Raw genomic sequence first — 18591 nt, forward strand, 5'->3', positions numbered from 1 at the left:
GATCTGTTATGATCTGTGTGATTCATCTGCCCCCTAGGAAAGAGAGACGGAGACAGGGCGGGGAAGGAAACGCCACTCCAATCACCGACATCACCATCATCACCATCACCATAATCACCACCATCACATTCGCAGGTAAATTATCCGTGCACCACGCTACGTATCATTCAGGTTGTATGTCACATTGCCAGTATGGTGTTGCTGTCTGTGTCGGCATATACTGGTTTTAATCATTTTTAATATACTTTTTCATTCGTTGATAGACCAAACGATTGAAAATAGTTCAGAATATTAAATGTCATGTAGTTTAACGTCTTCAAATAAATACACACACATCTATAATATTTTGGAAATGTTTTAACATTAATGCATAGGAATGAAATCATGAATATTAATTGTGAGCAGTTTTTTTTTCAAATGTAAATGTTTAACATATGAACACATTACCAAAACATGACTTTTTAATGTTGTAGTTGAAAACATCTGATTAATAGCAATCCATTATCGTTTTGATGTGTAGATTAAACAGACTTGGGCTGATGGTTTAATTCAGCATTAATTTATCCTTTGGTAGGAACACAAGGCTGGCGAGATGTGGTGAGATGTTAACTACCTCGCCTGATTTGCAGGAGGTCATGGGTTCAATCCCGACCCTGATGCCTTTATATTTGGAGTTTGCATGTTCTCCCTGTGGTCGTGTGGATTTTTCCTCCGGGTTCTCCAGTTTATCCCTGCACATTTAGAGTATTTGGCAGCGGTAAATGTCCACGTGATAAGCCACTGTGTTGTTGGGCTATCATGTGTGGGCAAGGTCACTTCTGAAAAAGAGCGACATTTTTCAGTGGGCCTTACCTGGTAAAATAAAAAAAAATTGTTAAATTTCTGTGCTGAAACTGAGACACAACCTAAGCACACTTCAGCTCCTGCCTTGAGCTGACCAGTTTGAGTTTGAGGCTTCATGAAAGAAAAATTCTCGACTTTCTCTATTGAAAACGAATGATTACTTTTAAAAGTACCCAATGTGTGCTCGTTGTGAGACACTTTGCGTTGCTGTGTGTTAAACGTGCGTCGAGGATTTCTGTGCAAGCCGCAAAAAGGTTTCCCGTTTGCCCTGACGGCTGAGTCGCTAAATGCCCTGACACGGCCTGTAAATATTTCAAGTAAGAGTTCCCAAGAAAACCATCTCGCATGATTAATTAAACATCTCCAAGAGCATTCTCCCTCCGATGTGGGTCATTCCAGGGCAAACCCTGCCTACGGCACTGCAGGGTCTGCGGAGCTACTGCGGCGTAGGGCAAAGGGGACGTGTCGGGGCGGTCGGCGCGGATGCTGAATTTGAGGAGCGCCAACGGTGGCGTAATGTTAACCACATCGCCTGGTATGCAGGAGGTCAAGGGTTCCATCCCGACCCTGACGCCTGCTGAAAATTTGGAGTTTGCCGTGTCTCTCTCCCCGTGGTCGTGTGGATTTTTTTCTCCGGGTTCTCCGATTTTTTCCTCCACTGTTTAGAATCAACATCACGCGTTTAAGAGTATTGGGCTGTTGTACATTTCCACGTGATAAGCCACTTCGTTGAGCTATTATTTGTGGGCAGGCTGCTTCTGGAAAAGAAGCTAATAGCTCCGTGTGCTCTGCCTGGTCAGATTAACAAAACATTGTTTCGTTTTATCGGTATATTTTAAAAGTGATTTGTTTACCTTCATACTTTGCACTGTCGTGTTTTTGGATTGTTTGTTGCTGTAACGTTCTGACCCTGTGTCCCTACTGGACATCTGCGAAAAATTGCTTTATAGCTCATCGGAATCCTCCAGTATGAATAAATATTCTATTTCTGGGTCATGCTCGGTGGCGCTGGGCGGGAGAGGCTGGGATCACCTGTGCCTACCCAGACGCGCGCCGTGACGACGATCGCTTGCAACGGCACCTCGAATCGCTCGCTGCGCCCACAGGTACAGCCCGGCTGACGATGATGTCAACGGATTGCAGTTGCCACGGCAACCCCCGCTGTCCCCGCTCCCCGAGGGGGGGGTGCTGGATGGGCCGGCGAGGCCGGGGGAGTCGGGGAGGCCGGATGGGGCCGGTGGGCACGGGGCGCCAGGTGGCTCGGAGGGGCCGCAGGGGGCCGGAGAACAGCCGAGACATCACAAGAAGAAACATTCCACCTGCAAGAGAAGGTGTGTGTGTGTGTGAGTCGGGAGCAGCAGTGCAGTGTGGTGAGCGGGCTGCGATATGAGCCCGGCCACCCGAGCTCAATTCCCACTCAAGTTCCACAAACACGATTATTTGAACCAGTCCTGGGCCTCCTCTTGGTCGACTCAGCCTCAAATGAGTGCCTGGTGCTGTGTGTAAACATCGCCCACTCGGGAGACAAAGGTGGTCGGGCGTGGTGCTGGCCACCCACCCCCTCGTGTACCGTTCCGGCCTTCATAGGTGCTTGGTAACAGCACTTGCCCCAACAATCTGTTAAGGCTACACGGGGGATTTTTGTCTTTGTGCGCTGAACCGTGTGCTGGTGGAAACTACTTGTGTTTGCACATATACACACACATGCGTGTGTTCGAGAGCAGTTCTTGCCAAGCGTTTTGCACACGCAGGACTCTCACTGTCAACCCTTAATTATTTTGTTGCCCGCTGTGCATCAACGACATTGTTTTGGTTATAATTAAAACAACTCTAGTGTAAAATATGCAAGGGTTTCATTGCCCACTTCCCCCACAGCCAGTTGACCTCCATCTGAGATTTTAACCTCGCCGTTTTTTGAGTTTCATTTCTAAGGCATTTGAAGAGCAATTTGATTTAAAATGTGTGTTGAGTTTGGAAATCCATTCGATGGCCATCGGGAGTTTTTGGGTCAATCCCTAAATCCCCAGCACGACCTATTCATCTGGCGTGTGCAGAGCCAGGTGGGTTAGACATCATGTGTGTGTGGTGTGGAGTGCAAATGAAAAAAATGTCAATATGTGTGGCATTGCATCCGATGGAAATCTGTAAACAAGGAGAACAACCCATCATAACAGAATAGTTGCAGGCTGGAAAGCCATACTTTTCAAACAACGTGGACACATTTTTGTGTTGTTTGAACCGTACGGTTGTCTGGCTCCATCGCGTGGAATTGGAGATTCCACATACATGGCTTATAGAGGCAGACTTTACAGCAGTAAGTATTCGTGACCATACTGTCCTACCGTGTTTCAAATCTGCCTTATATTCATGAACACGGTCCGAGACATGTCGCTTGGTTTCCCCAGTGTAACTGTTGCCGCAGATACAGCTTAGTTTGTAGACGCCGGGGTATTGCATGTCAGGAATCTTGTCCTTCACAGATGGGATCAGATCACGAATTTCATGTACGTCGTGGGTTTTTGGTTTTTATTTTAAATATGTATTCTCTATCTATGTGACTTTACCGAAAGAACCAAGAATATGAATTCCTGCAGTCACGAAAGTTTTAAGTAAAAAAAACCCCCACCCCGTCCTCTTTATGCCCCTCCCCTTTCTCTTTATGCCCCACCTTTTTATTTTGAGGTCACACCCCCTCCGATTAAGCCCTTCGCCCCTTCTCTTCAGACACCACCCCTTCAGACACGGGCTTTGGCTTGCTTTTGGCTAATGCGAGTTGAACGTGAGCGAGACAGCATGAGTTGCTAGGAGCATTCACGTCAACCCCAAAGGGTTCGATTCAGCGAGACACCTACTAAAAAAAACGTCGGGTGGGGAAAAGGCAATAAACTGAGCCAGAAACCCAAGGAACGCAGAGGGTAACCCAAGAATCTGAGTCAGAGAAGCATTTACCTACCAGGCAGACATTAGCGAGTCTACTTGTGGAGAAAAGCGGGGGCTGATTAATGACTTTGAAAAGCAGTAATCGGCTTAATGCACTCCACTACTTAGTGAACACCCCCATAGGCAATCAATTCATAATAATGGTAAAATTGGATAGTTACTATTTTTCCAATTTTAACCGATAACTTTTGGAGCTGAACCTTACATAAGACCTGAACATCAACAGCAGATGGTGCACCGCCGCAATATACAGGGCTGTGAGTGTTAGTGAGAATCTAGTGTACGTCCGTGAGACACTCAACATTCACACGTACGGGGTAGTGGTGCGGGTTGAGCTAGGGGGGTAGTGTAGGTACGCAGTAGCAGCAGGCGGTAGTGGTGGGTTGGGGATGGGAACAATATAATAGATTCAGCATAACAGATTGTATAAAGTACATGTTAGTACGTACGTTATTGTTTACAAATTTAGTCGTATTTAACTTTTTTTAATTGGCCAAATCTGGTGGGGCTAAATGCGAAATCCAATGTTTCACTATAAGCCACTTGCTGCGTCCTGCCACACTTGGCATGCCAAGAGATGGTGACCTCGACACCCGGGCGGGTAGGGGAGAGAGTTTCACGTGTGTTTTGTGACCGACAAACCCCCACATATATTCGAGTTGTGACAATAGATCGAGGTTTAACTCTCATGTGACAATTGATTTTTCCCAAATGGACGTATTGGCAGTACACCGGTGCAGCATAACACACCGGTCATCATAAAACAATCTAAAATTTAAATTTGAATCGGCAAATCTGTCTATCAATGTTTAATGGACCCTGTCGCCAAGTTTGACACAATTTGTGAGTTTATTCAGTCTACTGAGACTTTGACCGTTGATTTGGGTCCATTGAATCGCGGAACCGTCCAACCAATTCGACACACGAGGAGTCAAATCTGCCTTTGGAGCACGGAGCCAGCCAATCTTCATCAGGCTGGGTGCTGCTATACGGCAACAGACTGTGTAGCTTCTTGTTCAGCCGCTCGTATAAATGTTTGTCTTCCGACCGCTTCGACATCATGAGAATTCTGATTTCGACAAACCACCACCCAACACCACCCACCACCACCACCACCGCCGCCGCCCCGCCGCAAGATTTTCCGACCGGGGTTTTCGAATCGCGGGAAAATAAATAACCATCGTGAAAAACGTGCTCCTGTTTTGTTTTTGATACCCGCGCACGTTCAACGGCTGCAGGCACCAGCCCGTGACGCCGGAGAGCTCCTTGGAAGCCCCCATCCCCGAGCAGGCGGAAGACGCCGACAACCAGCTCAACAACCGACGAGCCGTCACCGAGACGACGGCACAGCCGCACACGCTCGGAGGCACGCCCAGCGGCCAGCCACAGGAGAACAGCATCCCCAGTGAGGCCCTCGCATACACACGCAAGGAGTGAGGGACGGGGGGGGCTACGGCAGGGGGGAGGTCTCCCCTCTGTGTGTGAACGTGAACTCGCATCTCCATCCGAGAGCCTCGTGCTGTGAGCGTCGAATGATTGTCATATTTCCGCAGCAAGGAATGCCTCGGTTCGATTTCTGACTTGGGCACTTTTCTGCTTTGGGTTTGTGTGTTATTCCACTTGTTCTACGCAGGTTTTCTCTAGTTTAACGGGTAGGCTCTTGCGACCAATGTTATCCATAACGGAGGTTTTCTTTGTCAATGTTGTGGGTTTATTCTCCAACACACAATCGGTGTGCTGAACTAGTACCTAAATGGCATGTTTCTTGTTGACGTGACAAACCTCACTAATTGGCCTTGTCAGGTGATGGTGGGTTTAAGGACACGTTTAGGTGATCTAACCCAAAAAAACTACTTCTGTTATGGATAAGATTTTCTCCAGGTTCGTCAGTTTCCTCCATTTGCTAAAATAACGTACAGTTTAACTGGTTTTGGCCTGGCAATGCAAAAAAATAATCCTGCCTATTACTGATGGAGATTAGACGTAGCAACGTCACCACCCCCCCCCCATACTGTGAAAACTTCACAGGACCCTCCTCCTGAAAAAGTCTTGAGACTTCGTGAGGCTTTTCTTGGGAAACACTCATAATGGTAATAATACAGCATTGCTGAAATGCCTCAGCATCTCAAACCACCTGACAGTCGCGGGCGGTGGCGATCATTTCTACGCGCAATCGTACTTGAATAATCTGTGGACATTTAATTTGATCAAACTTGACCATGATGCCGGCACGCAGTGGTCAACTCAATTAGAAAGGCGTCATGGTATATAAATTGCGTACTTTGAGTAAATGGCGCGTTGTATTTCATGGTTATTACTGGGCGCCATGGTGGTGAGATGTCAACGACCTCACCTGGGATACAGGAGATCGTCGGTTCGATCCCGATCCCGACGCCTGTATATTTTTAATTTGCCTGTTTCTGTCCCCATGGTCGTGTGGAATTTCCCCCGGGTCTTCCAGCTTTTCCCTCCACATTTAGAATCAACATGGTTTAGAGTATTTGGCTGCTATAAATTTTCCCACGATTAGCCACTTCGTTGAGCTATCATTCGTGACCAGGTCGCTTCTGAAAAAGAGCTATACAGCTCAGTGGGCCTTTCCTCGAAAAATAAAAAGTGCTTAGTGTTTTTTTTAGTGTGACACCCACAATATTGAACAGGGCGTCCTGCCCGATTTTAATTGTGAACCTCTTGAACAAGCAGTGATTGCGCTACCGCTGGGCAATGTCACCATCGCATAAGTGATCAGTTGCTGTTGAATTATGATAACATGCAAAGTGAGTGTTACTTCCCTACATTATGATTCATCTCATGTCAGTGGAAATACCCAAAGTCAGGAGCTGCAAGACTGTAAGAGCAGAGGTCGTGTGTCGTCGACTCTGCCACTGCAGAGCGATCTGGCAGGAGGGAACGGATGATGATTTGGGGTGGCGTCTACAGCATTGGCTGCGCTCACCAATTCAGTGGTCATTTGAGCAGGAAATCACTTGGACTTTTGAAATTATTTGAATGACGTTGCAGGCATGATCACATGAAACACAGCAAAGAAACTTTCATAATTATATTTTTCCCACCAATGACTTGGATGGCATTGGAAGTAATAATTTAGACACTTCTGTGCCTTCTGATACACTACATCAGTGCCATTATCCATGAACTATTTGACACCATTTTGTGTTGCATAGGTTGGCAATGTCCTGGGAGTGAACATGCTAATGTGTCAGAAAAAGCCGGCTCTTGTCTGCTGCGATAATTGCAGATACTTTATCTCATACAGTAGAATTTTGCCGTGTTCTATTTGGGTTGCTTGTATTTGTTGGATGGTGTATTGCATAGCGCGGACATGGGGTGCCCTATAAAAAAGACAGCGGCGACATTCTGAATGTGTGTCAGTCTGTCACCAGCGTGTCCCATTGCGAGCGAGACCCAGGGCACCTTTCACTTTCATCACATGAATGATCTTCGCAATATCATTCATGACTCTCACAACGTAGCCGTGGTGGTGTATGTATGTTGAACTTCTTGTGCACCCTACTTAGCCAACCGTGCTAATCGGAGGTTACGATGGCGCTGATTCTGATCGGTGCGTGCAGTGAACAGCCTCGGCGTGCAGCTGGAGGTGCTGCCAGAGAAGAAAGACGAGGGTGGAGGGGATGTCAACGAAGGAGGAAGTGGACCAAAGCCCATGGTGCCTTTTAGCTCCATGTTCATTTTTAGTCCAACCAACCCGTAAGTGACACGCACGCAATGCCGACCACGCAGACACACAGACCACACGCACAGACCGACACGCACGCACACACACAGACACTCGCGCACACAAGCACACAAGCACACACACAAAGATGAAGACAAAGATCCCCTGTGTAGCCTTAACGGACTTTTGGGGCAAGTGCTGTTAGCGGACACCTACAAAGGCCGGCACGGCACATGAAGGGGTGGGTGGCCAACACCACGACCGACCGCGTTTGTCCCCCCAGTGGCGATGTTAACACACCGCACCAGGCACTCATTTGAGGCTGAGTCTTCAACTAGGGGAGGCCCAGGCATGGGCTCAAATAATCGTCACTGGTATTGGTGGCCTTGAGCGGGAATCGAACTCAGGTCGCCGGGGTTAGTAGCACAGCGAACTAACCACTACACCATCACTCCCCACGCGCGCACGCACACACACTGCGTACGTCAACCAATGAACCAGCATCCATTGCAAGCTGGTTTCTCGATGTAGACCGAGAACTCGCATGGCAACGATAACAAAAGGAAGCGGCGCGCCGAAGGGTAGAGGTGAAGACGTCCTCTCAGCCATCACGGTGCTGCTCAGCGCAGACTTCGAGTTCTTCTCGGTTTAACTCCACACACGCACGGGCGGCGAGGGATCTCTGTGCGAGCCCCCCAAACGCCACTGGGTAAATCGACTTAACAACACTGCACCTCCGATTAGCACGGTTGGCTACGTACGGTGCGAAAGAAGTCCAAGGTTTCTACGTACACGCGCAGGGATGTGCAATGCGTGTACAAAAGCTGTCCCGATCCTTATTCGTGACCACAAGCTGAAAGGAACTGAATGTGTGGCCACTTTGCTATTCAGGCCACCGATGATTTGAGAAAATGTGGCCAAAGACGCGGCTGGAGACCCAGCTAGGGTGTTCTCGTCATTCACAGATTTGAAACACTGTGTAACGTGCCACACGTGAGTCTCCCACGAGGTCATGGAGTCACCGAGTCATGGGGCCAGGGTCAACCTGCTTGGGTTTGTTTCAACAGTCCTGTTTATACATTTATGAAAACCCTCCTTCCCATATCTGTCCCCGCACAAAATCATTCAAGATTATGTCTTACACATCCCATCTGCCACAGCCTTCTAGGAGTGATTTTTTTTCAGCAGCATTTATTTAATACCGTTATCAAACTTTTGGACTGGTCACTCAGCTTGTTAATTTAGGCCGAGTTAACTTGCCCCAACAGTCTGTTGAGGCTATACTGGGGGGGGGGGATCTTTGCCTTTGTGTGCGTGTGTAGGATTCGGCGCGCGTGTCACTACGTGGTGAACCTACGGTATTTTGAGATCACCATCCTGTCCGTGATCACCATGAGCAGCATCGCCCTGGCGGCCGAGGACCCCGTCCGCACCGACTCTCTGCACAACAACGTGAGGGGCCAGGCTCCCGAGGCCTCGTGGCCTCCTCCATGCATCCGCTCTGTCTGTTCGTCTGTCCGCAGCGGCAGGGTTACGATAACGCTCGTGAAGATGACGCAATGTGAATTGAGCTTTTAACTTTTTACAACAACTCAACACGAGCCCGGCACAAAACGGCGATCACAGAACGGAGGGGGAGCAGACATCCTGCAAACAGCAGCAGCAGCAGCAACTGCCGTTTGTAGGACCATGAGCCAGGCGGGAACATGAAGATTTATAGAGGGAGGGGATAAGGGGGAAGGTGACTAACTCACTAGGGGAACGAAAGAGACGGGGAGGGAGGAAGGGAAGGGGAGAACCGGGGGGAGGGGGTGGGGGAAGAGACAACTGTGAATTAAGCTCAATTGTAAAGTTGTGTTGCAATGAGAGACTCTTCTTTTAGAAAACACAACAAATATATCAAAGGTTTGCGATAGTCTGGCACTAAATAGATAAAGCCTCTTCGGCCAAGGCAGTGGCAGCGCACAAAAATGAACGCGCCGCACCCAGTGGTTGCGCGCGACGCGACCTCGCGACGCCACGTCGCGGCACCATGTGACATCAAACTCGTCGTTAGGCTTGAAATGTCACGTCATCGTCGCTTGTTGGAGAACGTGGCAGGATGATGAAAGTTTCGTAGCAGAGAGGAGGGTACTGCGGCACCGCAGTTATCACCCTTGAACCATGCCTGAGCAGGGCGAGGCCAGAGGTGGAGGCCTGTAGCGGTTTCTGACGTGCAAATCGATCGTCCGACCTGGGTATAGGGGCAAAAGACTAATCGAACCATCGAGTAGCTGGTTCCCTCCGACGTTTCCTTCAGGATAGCTGGTGCTCGGCAGGAGCAGTTTTAGCCGGTAAAGCGAATGATTAGAGGTCTTTGGGTTGAAACGATCTCAACTTATTCTCTAACTTTAAATGGGTAAGACGCCCGACTCGCTGGCCTACAAGGTCAAAATCATTTTATAAGGTTGCCACAATTGAACCACAACACCGCGCCAATCTCATCAAGGAGCATAAACCATCATCACGCGAACTTCGGTCATCCTTGCAGCAGCCTTTGACCTGCCATTGAATAAAGATGGTCACCGCATCGCAGGCTTTCAGATGCACCTCTGTGGCCGTCTGGAACGCTCTTTAAATCTAGATTGAAAACTAATTTAATAAGAACTGCTTTTTGTTGTTCTTCCCCCGCAACTTCAATTAGCCTGGTTGGCTACGTACGGTCCGAAAGAAATTCAACATATGCACACACATTGCAACAAACACATCAAATGTTATTCAAGTTTGCCAAACATCCCAATGTGGCAGGATGCTCCTGAGAGGGTTCGGACTCATGTGTGGCTTTTCTGAGTAAATAATTGATTACAAAAATAGTATCAATAAATAATAAATATTCTAGTAATAAGTGGTCGCCGGCTTTGCACAACACCAAACACGTATAACAGCAAATTCCCAAACATTTGAGCCTAAAGAAGCTCGCTTATTTTTGAGGGACAACGACAGTGAGCATGGACCGGGGGATGAGAAAGATTTATACAGTGGGACCTCTACGTTGCCATTGCAGTCAGCGATTATGACGGTATGACACTTTCGAGTCGGCAAAACCACGTGTGACTGCGTTCTTTTCCCCATTCGTGCCCACAGGTGCTCAAGTACTTTGACTTCGTATTCACCGGAGTGTTCACCTTCGAGATGGTGGTCAAGGTAACGGTTGTGCGTCCGGGTGGGCCCGTGCAGATACCTTTCTGCGCACGTGACGATTTGTTCTGTGAGGAATGACCGGAAACGCTCGGGGGGGGGGGGGGGGGGTCCATGTGGCAAAAATGGCCACGCGTTCAGCTCTTCTGAGCTGCTGGTCTGGATAAGGCTGGGGGAGCTTTTGGAAAGGCAGTGCAAAGGTTATTTGTCGGTTAACAAACAAAAAAACTAAACCCCGATAGCAATTGCGAGCACCCGTCGTGTTAACAGAGTTCTCGCTTCATTCTGGGAACCATTCATCGTGGGCCAATTTGTGTGGCTGCCATTTCGTGTTTGGTGGCGGCAGCCTCGGAGCGACGATCGCCGCTCGCTGCTGCCGCCTGCGCCGGTGGGCGCGTGCGAGTCTTTAAGGTTCAAGCGGATGGCGGCGGTTGTTGTCGATTTGGCAGATGGTCGACCTCGGGTTGTTTCTGCACCGAGGAGCGTACTTTCGTGACCTCTGGAACATTTTGGACTTCATCGTCGTCAGCGGAGCCCTGGTGGCGTTCACCTTCACGTGAGTGTGCGCCCGCGTGTGTTAGCGGTGCGCGCTGCCCGCGCCGGGCGGGCATCCCGTCGCCAGCACCCTTCGCTGACTATCACGGTGTAATACGGTCGCTTGGTACCCCCCCCCCCCCATCCGAGCGGTAATGCAGCCTGAACCCTGTCCCGCCATTTATTCGTTCATTCGTCATGTACAGCGAAGGACCGCTGCGCCAAACGCTTAACCTCTTGCGACTCGCAGCGTTCGCATAAACTGCATCTAGCCGCCCGTACACCACCGGCGTCCCGAGTGATTTGCTTGATCCACGGATCACGGGGTGGGGGGGAGGAGGGGGGCGACCACGGTGGGGGCGGGGGGGGGGCGCCATTCTCACCAGGTCACCTGTAAATCTGGTTTCACGAGATGTGGCTTTGGCAGGCAAGGCGAAGGAATGGGGGCAGTTCAGAATCGCCGGGTACGAATAGAATACCTTTTTGATTTCATCACAAAGACACACGCACAACAACAACAACAACCGTCATTCGCCTCTAAGTGGCAGTGACGACACCACGGCGCTTGTGCCAGGCTAAGTGCACGTCAAGGCAGGAGGGCATGGGACAGACCCAGGTGCCATGACTTGACTGTGTGTGTGTATGCTCTCTATGTTCTGAAAATATAAAATATAGAACACACACAGGCGTGTGAATAAATGTACGTCCTTAACATTGCATTTCAGCGAGAGCACCCATTTCCTTTTTCCAAAGCAATATTTTATTAAACATCGTCATGTACAGCGCACTCCAAGGCTGCCCATATATCATCATTATTATTACATACTCTGAACAGTCTTTTGATTTAATGGAAGCTGATGCGGTCACCAAGCGTCTCACCCACCAAGGCCTGAATCGAATTACAGTAATACCCCGATTTACGTCTCCCCCTTTCGCAAACACGCGAGCCGGTTTGCGTCGCCTCAAGCCCACACATTTCACGTCGCTGACAGCATCGTCCATCCCTTTCTCATTATCCGTCGCCTCTCTCAGCCTTTGCCTCCACCACCGCCCTTACCATCTCAATTGCTTCGATTGACATCTTTTACGACATTCGTTGTCGCACCTTTACGGGAACGCATTCCCCTGACGTAAACCGGGGTTATTGCTGTACGCGGAATTGACAAAAAACCCGTGTCGTCGAGATGGAAGAGCCGCACTGAGGTTGCTCGTGGAATAGTGGCGACGTGCACGTCGGGACAGGTGACTGGGGCAAGGGGAGTCGCTCTTCTCGCAGTTAATCCACCGTCAATTTATTTCTTCAGTTTTTATTGGGGAGGTCCAGGCATGGACACGGATGGAGAGAATATTCACCCTCTCAGATTTTGCCGATGACATCGTAATAATAAGAAGCAGTGGAAAGGAATGAATCTGAATGCTTGAAGAACTTATTTTGGTTTGCATAGATAGGTTCAGTAAAAATGATAAAAACAAATGTCACGTCAGACGCGACCAATATTATCCATGATGGAGGTTTTTGGTTTATATCGCATGAATATCAATGTGTACTAAACCCGCCACCACCCGACACAGCCAATTAGTAAGGTTTGTCACGTCAACAAAACGTGCCAATTAGCTTCTAGTTCGGCACTAACCAGTTGTGATTGGAGAGTAAACCCACAATGAATCTGCGAAACTAAATAAAATCATATCGAGGGACACTGCTGAGATGGCAACGATGAAATGAGGAGGAGAGTGAAGGTTAGAGCGCTTCTGTAAAGGTCGCTGTGGCAATGACAAGTAACGTGCATAGTAGACGCTCTGACATCGGAGACATGAACTCTTGTCAGGGACACGCTGTCGGAGAAAATGAAACAAAAACTGAAAAGTACACGAAGCGTGGAGAGGAGCATGCTGGGAATCACGGAATCACACTGAGAGACAGAGACACACATGGATCGGAGAAGAAATACAAATTGGAGATATCATTGAGTGGACTTGGGAAGGACACTGCAATCAAATGGAAGATGGCGAATGGACAAGACTTAACAACCAAATGCAGGAACATGCCCAAGTTTACGACCGCCTTGGAGTTTGGGTTGTGTGGCCACAATCGCAATGTGCCTGTGTCTTTTCCATTCGTGAAGGAGATGTACACATTGGTTTGTTGATGTTGTGGTGTGATTGATCGTTACACCACCGGTGTATTCGAGGAGGCGTGTCGAAGTTTATTCCGGACATCCACGCTGTTCCACTCCGTTCGCCAGCGTTCTTTCAGATCCGGGTGAGATTGTAGAATGCCGTGACAGCAGCGTGATTTGGACTTGAGTTTGCAGTGAGGTGCATTGTTTAGGTCTTGGTTGATGATGGGTAGGCACTCATAGTTTACAAGGGAACGTGCCAACTCCCTTGCAGTTTGTACGTCTCTGGATATTTGGTGGCAGGGAATGTTCGCCAGAGCAGGCAGCCAGGGGGGATTGGTGTCCGTTTTGGTGTTCTAGTTATGATGCAAAGTGCGCTATTGAACTCTGCATCGAGCAGTCTTGCGTATGAGCTCCGAGACCAGGCTGGGGCAGGGTGATTCTTGATTTGGTCTTTCACACATCTATTTTCATTCTGAGGTTCAAAGGTCAGGCTTCTGTTCATGATAACCCCGAGATTTCTTGGAGTGGGGTCACAGTGCGCAGGGCTACCACAAGAGGACACATCCCGGGTGGCATTTGCTGCATGACTGTTCAGCGAGGTTGGCAATAGTCTCTGAAGTTTATGCCGCGGGCAACAAGGACTATGTCATCTGCGTATATAGGGACTCCTCTACTTACGAACATTCGCCTTAGGAACTTTCAGAGATACGGACAAACCTGGTCCGTATGTCCAGTTGCATTTACATCTGCAGAACGTGAAGAACCAGTGGCATCTATATCTGCAGAACGTGAAGAACCAGTGGCATCTACATCTGCAGAACGTGAAGAACCAGTGGCATCTACATCTGCAGAACGTGAAGAACCAGTGGCATCTACATTTGCAGAACGTGAAGAACCAGTGGCATCTACATCTGCAGAACCTGAAGAACCAGTGGCATCTGTATCTATAGAACGTAAAGAAACAGTGGCATCTACATCTGCAGAACGTGAAGAACCAGTGGCTTCTACATCTGCAGAACGTGAAGAACCAGTGGCATCTACATCTGCAGAACGTGATAAACCAGTGTCATCTACATCTGCAGATCGTGAAGAACCAGTGGCATCTACATCTGCAGAACGTGATAAACCAGTGGCATCTACATCTGCAGAACGTGATAAACCAGTGGCATCTACATCTGCAGATCGTGAAGAACCAGTGGCATCTACATTTGCAGAACGTGAAGAACCAGTGGCATCTACATCTGCAGAACCTGAAGAACCAGTGGCATCTGTATCTATAGAACGTGAAGAACCAGTGGCATCTATATCTGCAGAACGTGAAGAACCAGTGGCATCTACATCTGCAGAACGTGAAGAACCAGTGGCATCTACATCTGCAGAACGTGAAGAACCAGTGGCATCTACATTTGCAGAACGTGAAGAACCAGTGGCATCTACATCTGCAGAACCTGAAGAACCAGTGGCATCTGTATCTATAGAACGTAAAGAAACAGTGGCATCTACATCTGCAGAACGTGAAGAACCAGTGGCTTCTACATCTGCAGAACGTGAAGAACCAGTGGCATCTACATCTGCAGAACGTGATAAACCAGTGGCATCTACATCTGCAGATCGTGAAGAACCAGTGGCATCTACATCTGCAGAACGTGATAAACCAGTGGCATCTACATCTGCAGATCGTGAAGAACCATGAAGAACCATGTTCTGTACATGCCGTACAACATGTTTAGAATCGACAGAAATAAAGTTGCACTTACGAACAGACCTCTGGAACCTAACTCGTTCGTAAGTGGAGGGGTCTCCTGTATGAACTAGCGAGGTGATGTACATGGCAGGCCACGTGTATATATGTTAAACAGTTTCGGTTTTAGTACCATGTCTTGAGAGAGGCCATTGTTCATTGTTCAGGCCGTGTTCACCAGCGAGGTGCACCCTGGGAGTACAGTGAGGCGACGACAATCTCCTTTGGATCTGGACACGAAGTCACAATCAGCTGTTGAGAGACCTCCGGTGTTTAGTGGGGTCACTCGGACACCTCGTCCGATTGCTTCCCGACCCTTTTTTTTTTGGCATTTAGCTCGACTGATCGCCACTGGATTTGAATTTTAACGACGTCCGTTTGGCCCAGGCGACGACGGTATCGGTTGCGTTGACTCTGACGTGAGAAGACGTGAAGCAAGGCGGGCCGGCGCGAGAATGCCGCCCGCCCGCCTCCCACTGCACGACACCCATTTGGCGTGCACACGCGGCCCACTTGCAATGTTTTCTCTGACGTGTGTGCGCGTGTCTTTTGTCGATTCCCTTTTGAAACGCGTCTTGAAGGAGCGTTTCCAAGTAAGGATGCTGCGCACGCACGCACACTTCGCACGCACGTTCACAATGTGACGCAAGTGCAGCGACACGCACACACACACACACGCAGACGCACCGGAACTCCCGAGAATGTGTTATTTTCCCCCTTATAAATACTCGCCGTTTCGATTTGTATACGTTGAGAAACTCCGCCCTTGTTGCAGTAACGGTGATGTGAAGACAAACATCCAGGCACAGAAACAGAGGCCCGGAGAAAGACATTTGAATGGCATGCACCCGCTACTGGTGACGATGTTGCGGGGGGGGGTTGACGCGACGATGCCTTTGCAGAGAGAGCAAGGGGAACAATCTGAACACGATTAAGTCCCTGCGAGTGCTGCGCGTGCTGCGCCCCCTCAAGACCATCAAGCGGCTCCCCAAGCTCAAGGTGTGCATCCGTGTGCATGTATCTGCATGTGAGGGTGTGCGTGTGGGGAGCGGTGGTGTCGCGGTTAGCGAGCTGCGCCGCGAACCCAGCGAGCCGAGTTTGATTTCCGCTCACGGCCCAACACCATTGACCAATATCTGAACGTCCTGAGCCTCCCCTAGATCGACTCAGCCTCAAATGAGTAGCTGGTGCGGTGTGTAAACATCGCCACTGGGCAGACAAAGGCGGCCGGGCGTGGTGCTGACCACCCACCCCCTCGTAGGTGTGCCATGGCGGCCGTCACAGGTGCTCGCTCACGTCTTGCCTCAACACTCTTTGTGGGCTCCCCAGGGGAAGCTGTGTCCTTGTGTACGAGTGCGAGCCAGTGGGTGGATATAATTGTGCGCGAGAATGTGCTTTTGCGTCGCGGCAATCTCCCATTGCTCGCGATGTCAGAGCCACGACTGCGTCTCCCTCGCTGCCCCTCCTCGGTCAAGTCCGTCGTGACGGGAAACCCCGCCAATCGCAACAGAAAATGTTGTGCAGGCCAGGAAAAAAACGCGCACAGACTCAACGCCGAGCGTCGGTGCGCTTTGCATGTACAAATACTCGCCCGCCTTGACCAGGCCAGCATCCAAAGAAGGGTTGGCCACATGATGGTCTACACGACGAAAATAGCCAGGCATTTTAGTTCGCTTGAGTGGCTGGCCCACGTGTGCATGGATGTTGAACTTCTTTTGCGCCGTGCTAAACGGAGGTGCTGGTGGTCTGGATAAGGCTCAGAGGTGTTTTACATGTATGTGTGTATGTATGTTGAACTTCTTTCGCATGGTACGTAGCCAACCGCGCTAATCGGAGGTATGGGGGAAGGACAACAAACTGAACACAACAAGCACACCTTTGTGTTTTGTGCAAGCGATTATCCTCACCTCACCAGCTGCTCCGCAGGAGAGGCTGCTGCACATGTTGACGATGTCACTGCTCACTGCTGCTGCTTCTGCTGCTGCTGGCTGCTGCTGCCTTACCAGGCGGTGTTCGACTGCGTGGTCAACTCGCTCAAGAACGTGCTCAACATCCTCATCGTCTACATGCTCTTCATGTTCATCTTCGCCGTCATCGCCGTGCAGCTCTTCAAAGGCCGATTCTACTACTGCACAGACGAGTCCAAGGAGTACGAGAAGGATTGCCGGTACGTGCGTGCGCGCGTGCGCGTGTCGGCGTGAGTGTGTCCGAGGAGAGCGGCGGTGTGGCGGTGAGCGCGCTGCGCTACGAACCCATGGACCCGAGTTCGATTCCCGCACATGGCCACCAACACCAGTGGCGTTTATCTGGTTCGGTCCCGGGCCTCCCCTCGGTCGACTCGGTCTCAAATGAGTACCTGTGCGGTACATAAACATTGCCACTGGGGAGACAAGGTGATGGCCACTCACCCCCCGTGTGCCGTGCCGGCCTTCATAGGTGCTGCTACTCGCTAACAGCACGGGGGATCTTTGTCCGTGTGAGTGTGTGTCCATGGATGCGGTAGTGTAGCGGTTAGCGCCAGTGCTGGATTATCCTAGTAGCAAAAGTAGCATGTGCGAGTGGCCCCGCACTTTCAAGGGCCCCACGCTAAATGCTTTCAAGCTATCAATTCCGATTCAGTGATTCTGTACTTGCTCTATTACTATAGTACTATACCGCCTTCAACTAATATGAACGACTTGGTGTTTAAGGTTAGCGATTTGTCGTATTATCTGGCTGTATAGCAAATGAAAAAATACAATTACTTTACTGTGCAAGTTAAACATTTATGTGTTTTAATATTTACGTGTTTTTTTAATTTGGGGCCTCTTTATCCCGTATTCTACAGGCCCCGCACTAGCTTAATCCGGCACTGGTTGGCGCGCTGTGCTACGAACCCGGCGACCCGAGTTCCATTCCCGCTCACAGCCAACAGCACCCACGAATATCCGAACCGGTTCCTTGGCCCCCCCAAGGTCGACTTGAATGAGCACGTGATGCGGCGTTTAAAACATCACCGCCTCGAGCGCCGCTTGGGCCGTCGTAGGTTCTCGCGAACGGCACCTGCCCCAGCTGCCTGCTGAGGCTACGCGGGGGATCTCTGTCTCTGGTTGTGCGCGCGCGTGGGCAGTGGCTACTTCTTGGAGTACGACCGCGACAAAGTGGACCCTCACCCGCGCGAGTGGAAGCGGTTCGACTTCCACTACGACAACGTCCTGTGGGCTCTGCTCACGCTGTTCACAGTCTCCACGGGGGAGGGCTGGCCACAGTGAGACACGCGCACGCTCATACACGCTCATACACACTCACACACGCACATACACGCATGCACACGCTCATACACGCATGCACACGCTCATACACGCTCATACACACTCACACACGCACATACACGCATGCATACGCTCATACACGCATGCACACACTCACACACGCACATACACGCATGCACACGCTCATACACGCATGCACACACTCACACACGCACATACACGCATGCACACGCTCATACACGCATGCACACACTCACACGCTCACACACGCTCATACACGCTCAT

At 49.9% G+C, this 18591-nt stretch overlaps 1 protein-coding gene across 1 annotated transcript in view; it reads left to right on the forward strand.

Moving 5' to 3' along the window:
• The window catches only part of LOC144719610 (voltage-dependent N-type calcium channel subunit alpha-1B-like), a 156980-nt gene that overhangs the window by 74509 nt on the left and 63880 nt on the right, over nt 1-18591 (forward strand). Inside the window, exons 24-33 of the mRNA XM_078595691.1 lie at nt 38-135; nt 1950-2174; nt 5022-5188; nt 7377-7512; nt 8803-8932; nt 10604-10663; nt 11107-11213; nt 15958-16054; nt 17062-17222; nt 18165-18302. Coding sequence (XP_078451817.1) covers nt 38-135; nt 1950-2174; nt 5022-5188; nt 7377-7512; nt 8803-8932; nt 10604-10663; nt 11107-11213; nt 15958-16054; nt 17062-17222; nt 18165-18302 — 1319 coding nt within the window. The remainder of the gene's footprint in view (nt 1-37; nt 136-1949; nt 2175-5021; nt 5189-7376; nt 7513-8802; nt 8933-10603; nt 10664-11106; nt 11214-15957; nt 16055-17061; nt 17223-18164; nt 18303-18591) is intronic.

This window comes from Lampetra planeri, chromosome 6, assembly GCF_965212315.1.
Source record: "Lampetra planeri chromosome 6, kcLamPlan1.2.h2, whole genome shotgun sequence".
NCBI lineage: Eukaryota > Metazoa > Chordata > Hyperoartia > Petromyzontiformes > Petromyzontidae > Lampetra > Lampetra planeri.